The 12,534-nt window shown below is 44.7% G+C and overlaps 1 protein-coding gene across 9 annotated transcripts in view; it reads left to right on the top strand.

The window, feature by feature from the left end:
- Positions 1–12,534, top strand: part of LOC106579798 (potassium channel subfamily T member 1) — a 255,225-nt gene that overhangs the window by 164,183 nt on the left and 78,508 nt on the right. For all 9 annotated transcript variants that reach the window (XR_006761123.1, XM_045704264.1, XM_045704263.1 and 6 more), the window contains exons 4-8: positions 7,893–7,972; positions 10,655–10,757; positions 11,764–11,826; positions 12,034–12,082; positions 12,398–12,457. Coding sequence is in view for 8 of the 9 variants with exons in the window: in XM_045704264.1 (XP_045560220.1) it covers positions 7,893–7,972; positions 10,655–10,757; positions 11,764–11,826; positions 12,034–12,082; positions 12,398–12,457 (355 nt within the window). In the remaining variant the exon portion in view is untranslated. The remainder of the gene's footprint in view (positions 1–7,892; positions 7,973–10,654; positions 10,758–11,763; positions 11,827–12,033; positions 12,083–12,397; positions 12,458–12,534) is intronic.

Here is a 12,534-nt window from a genome sequence, read left to right as displayed (position 1 = left end):
GGTAGTAACAGTGACGTATGGTAATAACAGTGACGTATGGTAGTAACAGTGACGTATGGTAATATCAGTGACGTATGGTAGTAACAGTGACGTATGGTAATATCAGGGACGTATGGTAGTAACAGTGACGTATGGTAATATCAGGGACGTATGGTAGTAACAGGGATGGATGGTAATAACGGGGACGGATGGTAATAACAGGGATGGATGGTAATAACAGTGATGTATGGTAATATCAGGGACGTATGGTAATAACAGGGATAGATGGTAATAACGGGGACGGATGGTAATAACGGGGACGTATGGTAATAACAGGGATGGATGGTAATAACAGTGACGTATGGTAATATCAGGGACGTATGGTAATAACAGGGATGGATGGTAATAACAGTGATGTATGGTAATAACAGTATTGTATGATAATAACAGGGATGTATGCATGTTGCTCTTGTGTTGCCTTGTTTGTATGTTTTTTATGTGAGTCTACTCAAGCACCTGTATCTATGTACCTGTGTACATGTGTCTCTGTATCTTTATGTACCTTTGTCTTTATGTACCTTTGTCTCAGTGTCTCTGTGGCTCTATGTACCTGTGTTTCTGTTTCTCTATATACCTGTGTCTCTATACACCTGTGTCTCTATGCAGCTGTGTCTCTATGTACCTGTGTCGCTTTGTACGTGTCTCTGTGTCTCTATGTACCTGTGTTTCTGTTTCTCTATATACCTGTGTCTCTATGCACCTGTGTACCTGTGTCTCAGTGTCTCCATGTACCTGTGTCTCCGTGTCTATGTGTACCTGTGTCTCTATGTACCTGTATCTCTGTGTACCTGTGTCTCTGTGTCTCTATGTACCTGTGTCTCGCTGTCTCTATGTACCTGTGTCTCTGTGTCTCTGTCTCTGTGTTTCTATGCACCTGTGTCTCTGTGTCTCTGTCTCTGTGTCTCTATGTACCTGTGTCTCTGTGTCTCTGTCTCTGTGTGTCTATGTACCTGTGTCTCTATGTACATGTGTCTCTGTGTACCTGTTTCTCTGTGTCTCTATGTACATGTGTCTCTGTGTACCTGTTTCTCTGTGTCTCTATGTACCTGTGTCTCTGTGTACCTGTGTCTCTATGTACCTGTGTCTCTATGTACCTGTGTCTCTGTGTCTCTGTCTCTGTGTGTCTATGTACCTGTGTCTCTATTTACATGTGTCTCTGTGTACCTGTTTCTCTGTGTCTCTATGTACCTGTGTCTCTATGTACCTGTTTCTCTGTGTACCTGTGTCTCTGTGTACCTGTGTCTCTGTGTCTCTATGTACATGTGTCTCTGTGTACCTGTGTCTCTATGTCTCTGTGTCTCTATATGCCTGTGTCTCTGTGTCTCTATGTGTCTATGTACCTGTGTCTCTATGTACCTGTGTCTCTGTGTCTCTATGTACCTGTTTCTCTGTGTCTCTGTGTCTCTATGTACCTGTTTCTCTGTGTCTCTGTGTCTCTATGTACATGTGTCTCTGTGTACCTGTGTCTCTATGTACCTGTGTCTCTGTGTCTCTATGTACCTGTGTCTCTGTGTCTCTATGTACCTGTGTCTCTATGTACCTGTGTCTCTGTGTCTCTATGTACCTGTGTCTCTATGTACCTGTGTCTCTGTGTCTCTATGTACCTGTGTCTCTATGTACCTGTGTCTCTGTGTCTCTATGTACCTGTGTCTCTGTGTCTCTATGTACCTGTGTCTCTATGTACCTGTGTCTCTGTGTCTCTATGTACCTGTGTCTCTGTGTCTCTGTGTCTCTATGTACCTGTGTCTCTGTGTCTTTATGTACCTGTGTCTCTGTGTCTTTATGTACCTGTGTCTCTGTGTCTCTGTGTCTCTATGTACCTGTGTCTCTGTGTCTCTATGTACCTGTGTCTCTATGTACCTGTGTCTCTGTGTCTCGATTTACATGTGTACATGTGTATCCATGCTGTGATATTGATTATGTCAACATGCATATCAAATCAAATCAAATTATATGAGTCACTTGTGCTGAATACAACAGGTGTAGACCTTACAGTGAAATGCTTACCTATGAGCCCCTAACCAACAATGCAGTTTCAAAAAATACAGATAACAATAACAAATAAAAGTAACAAGTAATTAAAGAGCAGCAGTAAAATAACAATATCTAGACTATATACAAGGGGGTACCGGTACAGAGTCAATGTGCGGGGGAACCAGTTAGTTGAGGTAATATGTACATGTAGGTAGAGTTTTTAATGTGACTATACAATGATGATAACAACAGAGAGTAGCAGCGGTGTAAAAGAGGGGGAGGGGCAATGCAGATAGTCTGGGTAGCCATGTGTAAGCTTTATTTAACTAGGCAAGTCAGTTAAGAACAAATTCTTATTTACAATGACGGCCTACCGGGGGGACAGTGGGTTAACTGCCTTGTTCAGGGGCAGAACAACAGATTCACAGCTTGTCAGCTCAGGGATTTGATCCAGCAACCTTTTGGTTACTGGCCCAACTCTCTAACCACTAGGCTACCTGCCGCCCCAGCTACCAGCCATTTGATTAGGTGTTCAGGAGTCTTATGGCTTGGGGGTAGAATCTGTTTAGAAACCTCTTGGACCTAGGCTTGGCGCTCCGGTACCGCTTGCCGTGCGGTAGCAGAGAGAACAGTCTATGACTAGGGTGGCTGGAGTCTTTGTCAATTTTTATGCCCTTCCTCTGACACCGCCTAGCATAGAGGTCCTGGATGGCAGGAAGCTTGGCCCCGGTCCCTCTTTCTTTGCTGGGTGTTTCTATTGTAAGCATGTGTGTGTAATGTGTATGAGTGGTTCCTGGACTTTACAGCACCTATACAGTTATTGGTTCACCACATGAGAGTGGAGTGGACGTTTCCTGCCTGGAGGCTGTCTCCATGTGGTAAAGAAATAGAGGGAGATAAAACGAAGGGGATAGAGAGAGAGAAGAACAGGGAGATGAAGGCTAGAAGGAGAGGAGGATTGGACAGCAGGTTAAGCTACACATCTGTTATTATACAGACATGCAGACCCTCTCTCTCTCTCTCTCTCTCTCTCTCTCTCTCTCTCTCTCTCTCTCTCTCTCTCTCTCTCTCTCTCTCTCTCTGTGCTTCCCTCAGGATATGGCTCCAGTAATTGCCCTCCTCCTTTTCTCTCCTCTTCATTCCTTCCTCTCTTCTCCTCTCCTCCCTATTAATCTTGTCAGAAGGCTCCAAGGGCCCTGCAGGAGTTTACAGCCCATTATCGCTGTCATTAGGGGAGGCAACCACACATCAAATAGATCTCTTTCACCCTCACTTTAGATTAATCTACATCTATTCTAGATAGAGGAGTCGAAGTTAGCTCTCCCTTCATTTATAACCTCCCAGACACACCCCAATATTCAGTTTATGGGCCTTTATTAATGTACTTGCTTTACATTAACATCAAAGTGTTTCATTAGATTGCTTAGAACAGTGTTTCCCAACTCCGGCCCTCAGCTACCCCCAACAGAACACATTTTTGTTGTAGCCCGGACAAAAAAACTTGATTCAACCTGTCAAGGGCTTGATAATTGGTAGACAAGTAAAATCAGGTGTGCTTGTTGGGGGTACAGGAGGACCGTATAAAATGAAATATATATTTTCAAGTGACTAGCTTGTCAAGTATGAATGAATTGCACCACAGGGGTGATCCATAAGTCACAGTCACTACACTGTTCCTTTTTACTTATTCATGAAATGATTGAATAGGAGAGTCCAATCAGGAATACATGGAATAGCTGAGGGACCAATGAGAGTGCAGGATATAAATATTTAGAACCTCTGGTCTGTGGTGATGTCACACACAGGAAGTGGTGGGTAGGGAGGGGCTTTCTATAGCTAGAATCTACAGTCTCTGTGATGTGTTTATCAATAGCATTATGAGGAGAACATGATCTAATATGGACTCAAATGATTAAAGAGCATTCCTACTTCCTACATGATTAAAGCTACACTGCTATGTACAGTATCTACGTTTCTGGGGGATATTGTACTGTAGGCCTACTAAGGGGTTGGATGTGTGCTTAGTGAATTGCATCATGGGAGAAGAAGTAAACTATAATTATGCTCGAAGCAGCAATGTAAAATAACTAATTTGGTTGGAGGAGCCTTCGCAGTTTAGAGGCGCACATAACTGAAGGGTCTTTTAAAATCACTGGTAATGATATCACCATAGCTACGTAGCTATCAGAGCTTCAAATGGAAGTTCGTGTGGCTTAAACCTCAGCTGCACATCGCACATTTCAACAGTCAGGCAACAGTCTTCTCCAGCCAGACAGGCACTGGTGTTGAAACAGATTGCGTGCCTCGTGTCACATCAGATTTATTGCTTGGATATCTTCAGAGTCATATCAACACAATATTCACTCTCTAATAGATAGTTCCAAATTACCATGGTTACTCTACATCTCCTTGTTGTCATGACAGTAATTGGCCACTGTGGGTAATATAGGAGACTACGAAGGGGTCATTATGATTGATGGCTTTTTTACATTAAACCCATTCCAGGAAAGCAGAATGTTACATGTTCATGTTACATGTGATGAAGTATCCTGTTTTAACTGTGTTTGCCTTCACTCTGTTGCTGTTCTTCATTTTGGCTGTTGGTGCATTTTCAAAAGCACCTTGTATGCTATGTTCAGTGTCTCACTGCTGAAGGCCTTCGAGGTAACAAATAAACAAAGAGACCCGAGCCTTCCAGCATTCAACAACACAATGCATCATGGTTAAGCTTGTCTACTTACTGATATCTCAAAACAGTTCAATCAAATAACCATGGTCCTTATATATGGATGCTGGAGTACTTCTGTGGTAGATGTACTGACTGTCTCTGTTTCTCTCTCCAGGGTTCAGGTGTTCTATGGTAGATGTACTGACTGTCTCTGTCTCTCTCTCCAGGGTTCAGGTGGAGTTCTATGGTAGATGTACTGACTGTCTCTCTCTCCAGGGTTCAGGTGTTCTATGGTAGATGTACTGACTGTCTCTGTCTCTCTCTCCAGGGTTCAGGTGGAGTTCTATGGTAGATGTACTGACTGTCTCTGTCTCTCTCTCCAGGGTTCAGGTGGAGTTCTATGGTAGATGTACTGACTGTCTCTGTCTCTCTCTCCAGGGTTCAGGTGGAGTTCTATGGTAGATGTACTGACTGTCTCTGTCTCTCTCTCCAGGGTTCAGGTGGAGTTCTATGGTAGATGTACTGACTGTCTCTGTTTCTCTCTCCAGGGTTCAGGTGTTCTATGGTAGATGTACTGACTGTCTCTGTCTCTCTCTCCAGGGTTCAGGTGGAGTTCTATGGTAGATGTACTGACTGTCTCTGTTTCTCTCTCCAGGGTTCAGGTGGAGTTCTATGGTAGATGTACTGACTGTCTCTGTTTCTCTCTCCAGGGTTCAGGTGGAGTTCTATGGTAGATGTACTGACTGTCTCTCTCTCCAGGGTTCAGGTGTTCTATGGTAGATGTACTGACTGTCTCTGTCTCTCTCTCCAGGGTTCAGGTGGAGTTCTATGGTAGATGTACTGACTGTCTCTGTTTCTCTCTCCAGGGTTCAGGTGGAGTTCTATGGTAGATGTACTGACTGTCTCTGTCTCTCTCTCCAGGGTTCAGGTGGAGTTCTATGGTAGATGTACTGACTGTCTCTGTCTCTCTCTCCAGGGTTCAGGTGGAGTTCTATGGTAGATGTACTGACTGTCTCTGTCTCTCTCTCCAGGGTTCAGGTGGAGTTCTATGGTAGATGTACTGACTGTCTCTGTCTCTCTCTCCAGGGTTCAGGTGGAGTTCTATGGTAGATGTACTGACTGTCTCTGTTTCTCTCTCCAGGGTTCAGGTGTTCTATGGTAGATGTACTGACTGTCTCTGTCTCTCTCTCCAGGGTTCAGGTGGAGTTCTATGGTAGATGTACTGACTGTCTCTGTTTCTCTCTCCAGGGTTCAGGTGGAGTTCTATGGTAGATGTACTGACTGTCTCTGTTTCTCTCTCCAGGGTTCAGGTGGAGTTCTATGGTAGATGTACTGACTGTCTCTCTCTCCAGGGTTCAGGTGGAGTTCTATGGTAGATGTACTGACTGTCTCTGTTTCTCTCTCCAGGGTTCAGGTGGAGTTCTATGGTAGATGTACTGACTGTCTCTGTCTCTCTCTCCAGGGTTCAGGTGTTCTATGGTAGATGTACTGACTGTCTCTGTCTCTCTCTCCAGGGTTCAGGTGGAGTTCTATGGTAGATGTACTGACTGTCTCTGTTTCTCTCTCCAGGGTTCAGGTGGAGTTCTATGGTAGATGTACTGACTGTCTCTGTCTCTCTCTCCAGGGTTCAGGTGTTCTATGGTAGATGTACTGACTGTCTCTGTTTCTCTCTCCAGGGTTCAGGTGGAGTTCTATGGTAGATGTACTGACTGTCTCTGTCTCTCTCTCCAGGGTTCAGGTGGAGTTCTATGGTAGATGTACTGACTGTTTCTCTCTCCAGGGTTCAGGTGGAGTTCTATGGTAGATGTACTGACTGTCTCTGTTTCTCTCTCCAGGGTTCAGGTGTTCTATGGTAGATGTACTGACTGTCTCTCTCTCCAGGGTTCAGGTGGAGTTCTATGGTAGATGTACTGACTGTCTCTGTTTCTCTCTCCAGGGTTCAGGTGGAGTTCTATGGTAGATGTACTGACTGTCTCTGTCTCTCTCTCCAGGGTTCAGGTGGAGTTCTATGGTAGATGTACTGACTGTCTCTGTCTCTCTCTCCAGGGTTCAGGTGGAGTTCTATGGTAGATGTACTGACTGTCTCTGTCTCTCTCTCCAGGGTTCAGGTGGAGTTCTATGGTAGATGTACTGACTGTCTCTGTTTCTCTCTCCAGGGTTCAGGTGGAGTTCTATGGTAGATGTACTGACTGTCTCTGTCTCTCTCTCCAGGGTTCAGGTGGAGTTCTATGGTAGATGTACTGACTGTCTCTGTCTCTCTCTCCAGGGTTCATGTGTTCTGTGGTAGATGTACTGACTGTCTCTGTTTCTCTCTCCAGGGTTCAGGTGTTCTGTGGTAGATGTACTGATTGTCTCTGTCTCTCTCTCCAGAGTTCAGGTGGAGTTCTATGGTAAATGTACTGACTGTCTCTCTCTCCAGGGTTCAGGTGGAGTTCTATGGTAGATGTACTGACTGTCTCTGTCTCTCTCTCCAGAGTTCAGGTGGAGTTCTATGGTAAATGTACTGACTGTCTCTCTCTCCAGAGTTCAGGTGGAGTTCTATGGTAGATGTACTGACTGTCTCTGTTTCTCTCTCCAGGGTTCAGGTGGAGTTCTATGGTAGATGTACTGACTGTCTCTGTTTCTCTCTCCAGAGTTCAGGTGGAGTTCTATGGTAGATGTACTGACTGTCTCTCTCTCCAGGGTTCAGGTGGAGTTCTATGGTAGATGTACTGACTGTCTCTCTCTCCAGGGTTCAGGTGGAGTTCTATGGTAGATGTACTGACTGTCTCTGTCTCTCTCTCCAGAGTTCAGGTGGAGTTCTATGGTAGATGTACTGACTGTCTCTCTCTCCAGGGTTCAGGTGTAGTTCTATGGTAGATGTACTGACTGTCTCTGTCTCTCTCTCCAGAGTTCAGGTGGAGTTCTATGGTAAATGTACTGACTGTCTCTCTCTCCAGGGTTCAGGTGGAGTTCTATGGTAGATGTACTGACTGTCTCTGTCTCTCTCTCCAGGGTTCAGGTGGAGTTCTATGGTAGATGTACTGACTGTCTCTGTCTCTCTCTCCAGGGTTCAGGTGTTCTATGGTAAATGTACTGACTGTCTCTGTCTCTCTCTCCAGGGTTCAGGTGGAGTTCTATGGTAGATGTACTGACTGTCTCTGTCTCTCTCTCCAGGGTTCAGGTGGAGTTCTATGGTAGATGTACTGACTGTCTCTGTCTCTCTCTCCAGGGTTCAGGTGGAGTTCTATGTGAATGAAAACACCTTCAAGGAGAGGCTCAAGCTGTTCTTCATCAAAAACCAAAGGTCAAGTAAGTAGAGCACAGAGAAGTTTGGACTTTATTACTGTCTCATGTAACACAACAGAACTAGGAAGTCATAAAGGTCCTCCTAATGCAGGGTAATACAGTAATGTAAGTCATTAAGGTCTATTGCACATCCAATTTCAGCTCCAGTCTGGGTCTTTAATTAGTTGTCTTGACGCATGGTGCTGTGTCTCAGGTCTGCACATCATGTTGCTGTGAAGAGAACAATGCTTTAGGTATTTTGTTAACGGATAGGGCATTATCATTTCTTTTTAGGACTTAAGTCATGGATACAGCCAGGATGGGATTTCTCCTGCATTCTGAAAAAGTCATTGGAACTGTCCAACTTCCCACCCACAATGCATCATGTCTACAGTCTCTCTGTGTGTTTGTGTTTGTAAATGCGTGTGTGTGTGCCTGTGTGTGTGTATGTGCGTGTGTGTGTGTGTGTGTGTGTGTGTGTGTGTGTGTGTGTGTGTGTGTGTTTTTACATGCGTGTGTAATGGCTGCAGTATGTTGTTAGTGCTTCCTATGTGCTTGTCAATATCTCTGAACAACTTCCCATCAGTTACAGAGAAAACATTAGGGCCAAATAGAAAGGCCAACCCAACTCTATAAAGCTTCCTGCTGAGTCAGATTGTTTTGGCTCCTGTACAATTCAAACCCATTGTGAAGCGTTTGATGTGGGTGTTTTTCTTGTAACTGTGTCACTGCTGTGTTAATACTGCAAAGAGATGAAATGGGAGGCTTGGTTGATTGAAACGTGAACAGTCTTTAAGGCAGCTGGCGCCACCCTCTGACTGACATGTGTATCTGCAGTCAGGTAAGTTGTGTGGGTGATGATTTGCGTGTGTGTGTGTGTGTGTGTGTGTGTGTGTGTGTGTGTGTGTGTGTGTGTGTGTGTGTGTGTGTGTGTGTGTGTGTGTGTGTGTGTGTGTGTGTGTGTGTGTGTGTGTGTGTGTGTTGAGCCTTGTGTGCAGGGCTGTGTTGTTGTAATGGCTTTACTGACAGCATGCCGTGTTATTGGGTCTTAATCATTATATATCACAATAAGCCGTCCTCTATTCCACTGCTTTATATGCCTGCCACAACATACAGCATCTCCCCCCACAGGGTGTCATATCGTTGTGGAACGGACACGTAGCTGTTCACCCTGTCAAAGCAGACCTGTGATATGTTGTTGCTGTGAGCTGTATGTGAAAGGGAAGGGGGAAGGGGATACCTGGTCAGCTGCACAACTGAATGCATTCAACCAAAATAGGTCTTCCGTATTTAACCCAAGCCCTCTGAATCAGAGACATCAGCTGTGCCTGATAGTCACGGCTATGTGCATAGCCAGATATAGTCACTTTAGACCTGGCAGAGCAGCAACACAGCCTGGACAACACCATGACACTTAAACAGGTAGGGTTGTGGTAAGGAGAGATGTTCAGTAGGGTAGAGACACCAGTTCTGTGCATCGACAGATATACAGTAGTCACTTTATTCTGTCCAGAGACAGGTAAAGCAGCGGCTAGAAGGCTCAGGTGAGGAGAGATGTCCGGTGTCGGGTAGAGACACCAGTTCTGAGGAGAGATGTCCAGTACGGTAGAGACACCAGTTCTGAGGAGAGATGTCCGGTGTAGGGTAGAGACACCAGTTCTGAGGAGAGATGTCCGGTGTCGGGTAGAGACACCAGTTCTGAGGAGAGATGTCCGGTGTAGGGTAGAGACACCAGTTCTGAGGAGAGATGTCCGGTGTCGGGTAGAGACACCAGTTCTGAGGAGAGATGTCCGGTGTAGGGTAGAGACACCAGTTCTGAGGAGAGATGTCCGGTGTAGGGTAGAGACACCAGTTCTGAGGAGAGATGTCCGGTGTAGGGTAGAGACACCAGTTCTGATGAGAGATGTCCGGTGTAGGGTAGAGACACCAGTTCTGAGGAGAGATGTCCGGTGTAGGGTAGAGACACCAGTTCTGAAGAGAGATGTCCGGTGTCGGGTAGAGACACCAGTTCTGAGGAGAGATGTCCGGTGTCGGGTAGAAACACCAGTTCTGAAGAGAGATGTCCGGTGTAGGGTAGAGACACCAGTTCTGAGGAGAGATGTCCGGTGTAGGGTAGAGACACCAGTTCTGAGGAGAGATGTCCGGTGTCGGGTAGAGACACCAGTTCTGAGGAGAGATGTCCGGTGTCGGGTAGAGACACCAGTTCTGAGGAGAGATGTCCGGTGTAGGGTAGAGACACCAGTTCTGAGGAGAGATGTCCGGTACGGTAGAGACACCAGTTCTGATGAGAGATGTCCGGTGTAGGGTAGAGACACCAGTTCTGAGGAGAGATGCTTTACCTGTCGGACTCACTAGCCTGCTCATTTCATTGGTCTGCGATAAGTTCAGTTTCTGGGCAGTTAATAACACACTTTCTAGACATTCCCATACCAATGTGTCTTGCATTACAAAAACATGACTGCAAACATTAGCCAGATTTACTCCTATGGGCCTGATTAAACAGATTCGTTTTTCAATATAAATCAGCACAAATTCAGTTACTCTTTACTTTACCTTGGTATGTTTTCCCTTCCCATAAGCTTAATTTGACCTTTGTCAGCTATAATTGTTCAATTCCCTCTGGGAAACAGGTTGAGATTTACTCCCAATGTAATTATTTAGTAAATCTGGGCTTTAAGATTCTCTATTGCGTTTATTTCCATGCAGGCCTGAGGATCCGTCTGTTTAACTTCTCCTTGAAGCTGTTGACGTGTGCCCTATACGTCCTCAGAGTGTCTCTGGATGACCCCGAACAGGTCACTGGTGTATGGTGAGTAACTGATCATTTAACCTCCTGATAAAGTCCTGTTATTTCATTTCTTACTAGTGACCGTAGCATTTGTTAAACTGTGATTTCTAATTTGGGTGTTTGAGATTGAGGGCAGAATAAGTGCATCAGCATCTCGTATTAGAATATGGACAATAATATGGAAATTGTGTGGTTGTGAGACCAGTCGGATGTACTGCCAAATTCTCTAAAACGATGTTAGAGGTGGCTTATGGTAGAGAAATTAACATTCTCTGGCAAATTCTCTGGCAACAGCTCTGTTAGACAGTCATGCAGTCAGCATTCCAATTGCACGTTCCCTCAAAACTTGAGACATCTGTGGCATTGTGTTGTATGACAAAACTGCACATTTTAATGTCCCCATCACAAGGTGCACCTGTGTAATGATCATGCTGTTTAATCAGCTTCTTGATGTGCCACACCTGTGGATGGATTACCTTAACAAAGGAAAAATGCTCACTAACAGGAATATAAACAAATGTGTGCACATTTTGTGTCTATGGAATATTTCTGGGCTCTTTTATTTCAGCTCATGAAACATGGGACCAACACTTTACATGTTGCGTTTTATATTTTTGTTCAGTAGTCAGATCAATTCTAAAAAGATGGTATCTATTCAGGTATTGTATGATTCAGAGAATCTACCTCTAACTTTTACCCAAAGTTGAAAATCAGATTGTATTTGGTCAAGATAAGATAGATCCAGAGTTGGAATTAATTTGGTATCTATCTGAGACACAAAAGGCTTTAAAGAGCAGTGGCGATGGTGAAGGGGCATTCTCTCTCTCAGTGTAGTGATATGGAAGCAGCATATGGTTTTTATTGCATACACTGCCGCCGGCAGCTCTTAAAGAAATTGTCCCTCTGCCTCCCGTCCGTCACCATGGCAACATGCAGAGTGAGTGAAGGTGCCTATTAGCCACAGGGTATATATTTCACCACACATCCTGTCTGAACGACTTCCCTGTGCTATGGATTTCCTCTGCAGTGTGAACTGTCAGAACCGAACAAGCACCACAGCAGAATCTACAGAAAGCACAGAAATCAACTGGTGAGTTATGAGGGTCTAACATTGACTGCTGTCCCGGGCTTCGATCAGGTGGTGTTTGAAATGAGTCTAATTCATCATCAATAACACTGTTTTGTCTTTTGAAAGGGAGTTGTTAATCTCATAGCTATCTTGTGTTATTTGGAATCATCTTTGTCAAATAATCAATATATAGAGTATAATCAATACCATTGTGTTGTCTTGTGAAAGGGATCTGATTTTCTGGGTGAACAGAAGGGTTCCTGTATGGGCGATACAGGTAAAAGAAGACTGAGATTCACTAACACTGCTTTGGTAATACAGTACTGGCTTCTCAAGTCTTCCATTCAACAGTAGCCACTATGGGTCAAACTCACAAGTGAACATTTCATTGACAATCTCCCCCTTCCCCTGTGGCCAATACATTAGAAAAACAAGACATCTAAACACTCACAGCATCCCATATGCAATTATTTTACAACAGAAAACACTTTACAGCACATCTTTTCCCCAGTGATATGTAGATTGCCTGAGAGGTTATGTGGCCAGATTGCAGCCCTGGTAATGTGTGTGCCTCCACTCTGTTCTGCTCCAGGTGATCGTGGCCTTAATCAGTTTCCTGGAAGCGATGCTCCTTACATATCTCAGCTACAAAGTAAGACACCTCAGCTCTACTCCTTTCACACTGATCACAGAAAAAAATCTATGCCACAAAGGAAGTCATTTCATTCA

This window comes from Salmo salar, chromosome ssa20 (assembly GCF_905237065.1).
Source record: "Salmo salar chromosome ssa20, Ssal_v3.1, whole genome shotgun sequence".
Taxonomy (NCBI): Eukaryota; Metazoa; Chordata; class Actinopteri; order Salmoniformes; family Salmonidae; genus Salmo; species Salmo salar.
This window is presented reverse-complemented; position numbering and strand designations above follow the sequence as displayed.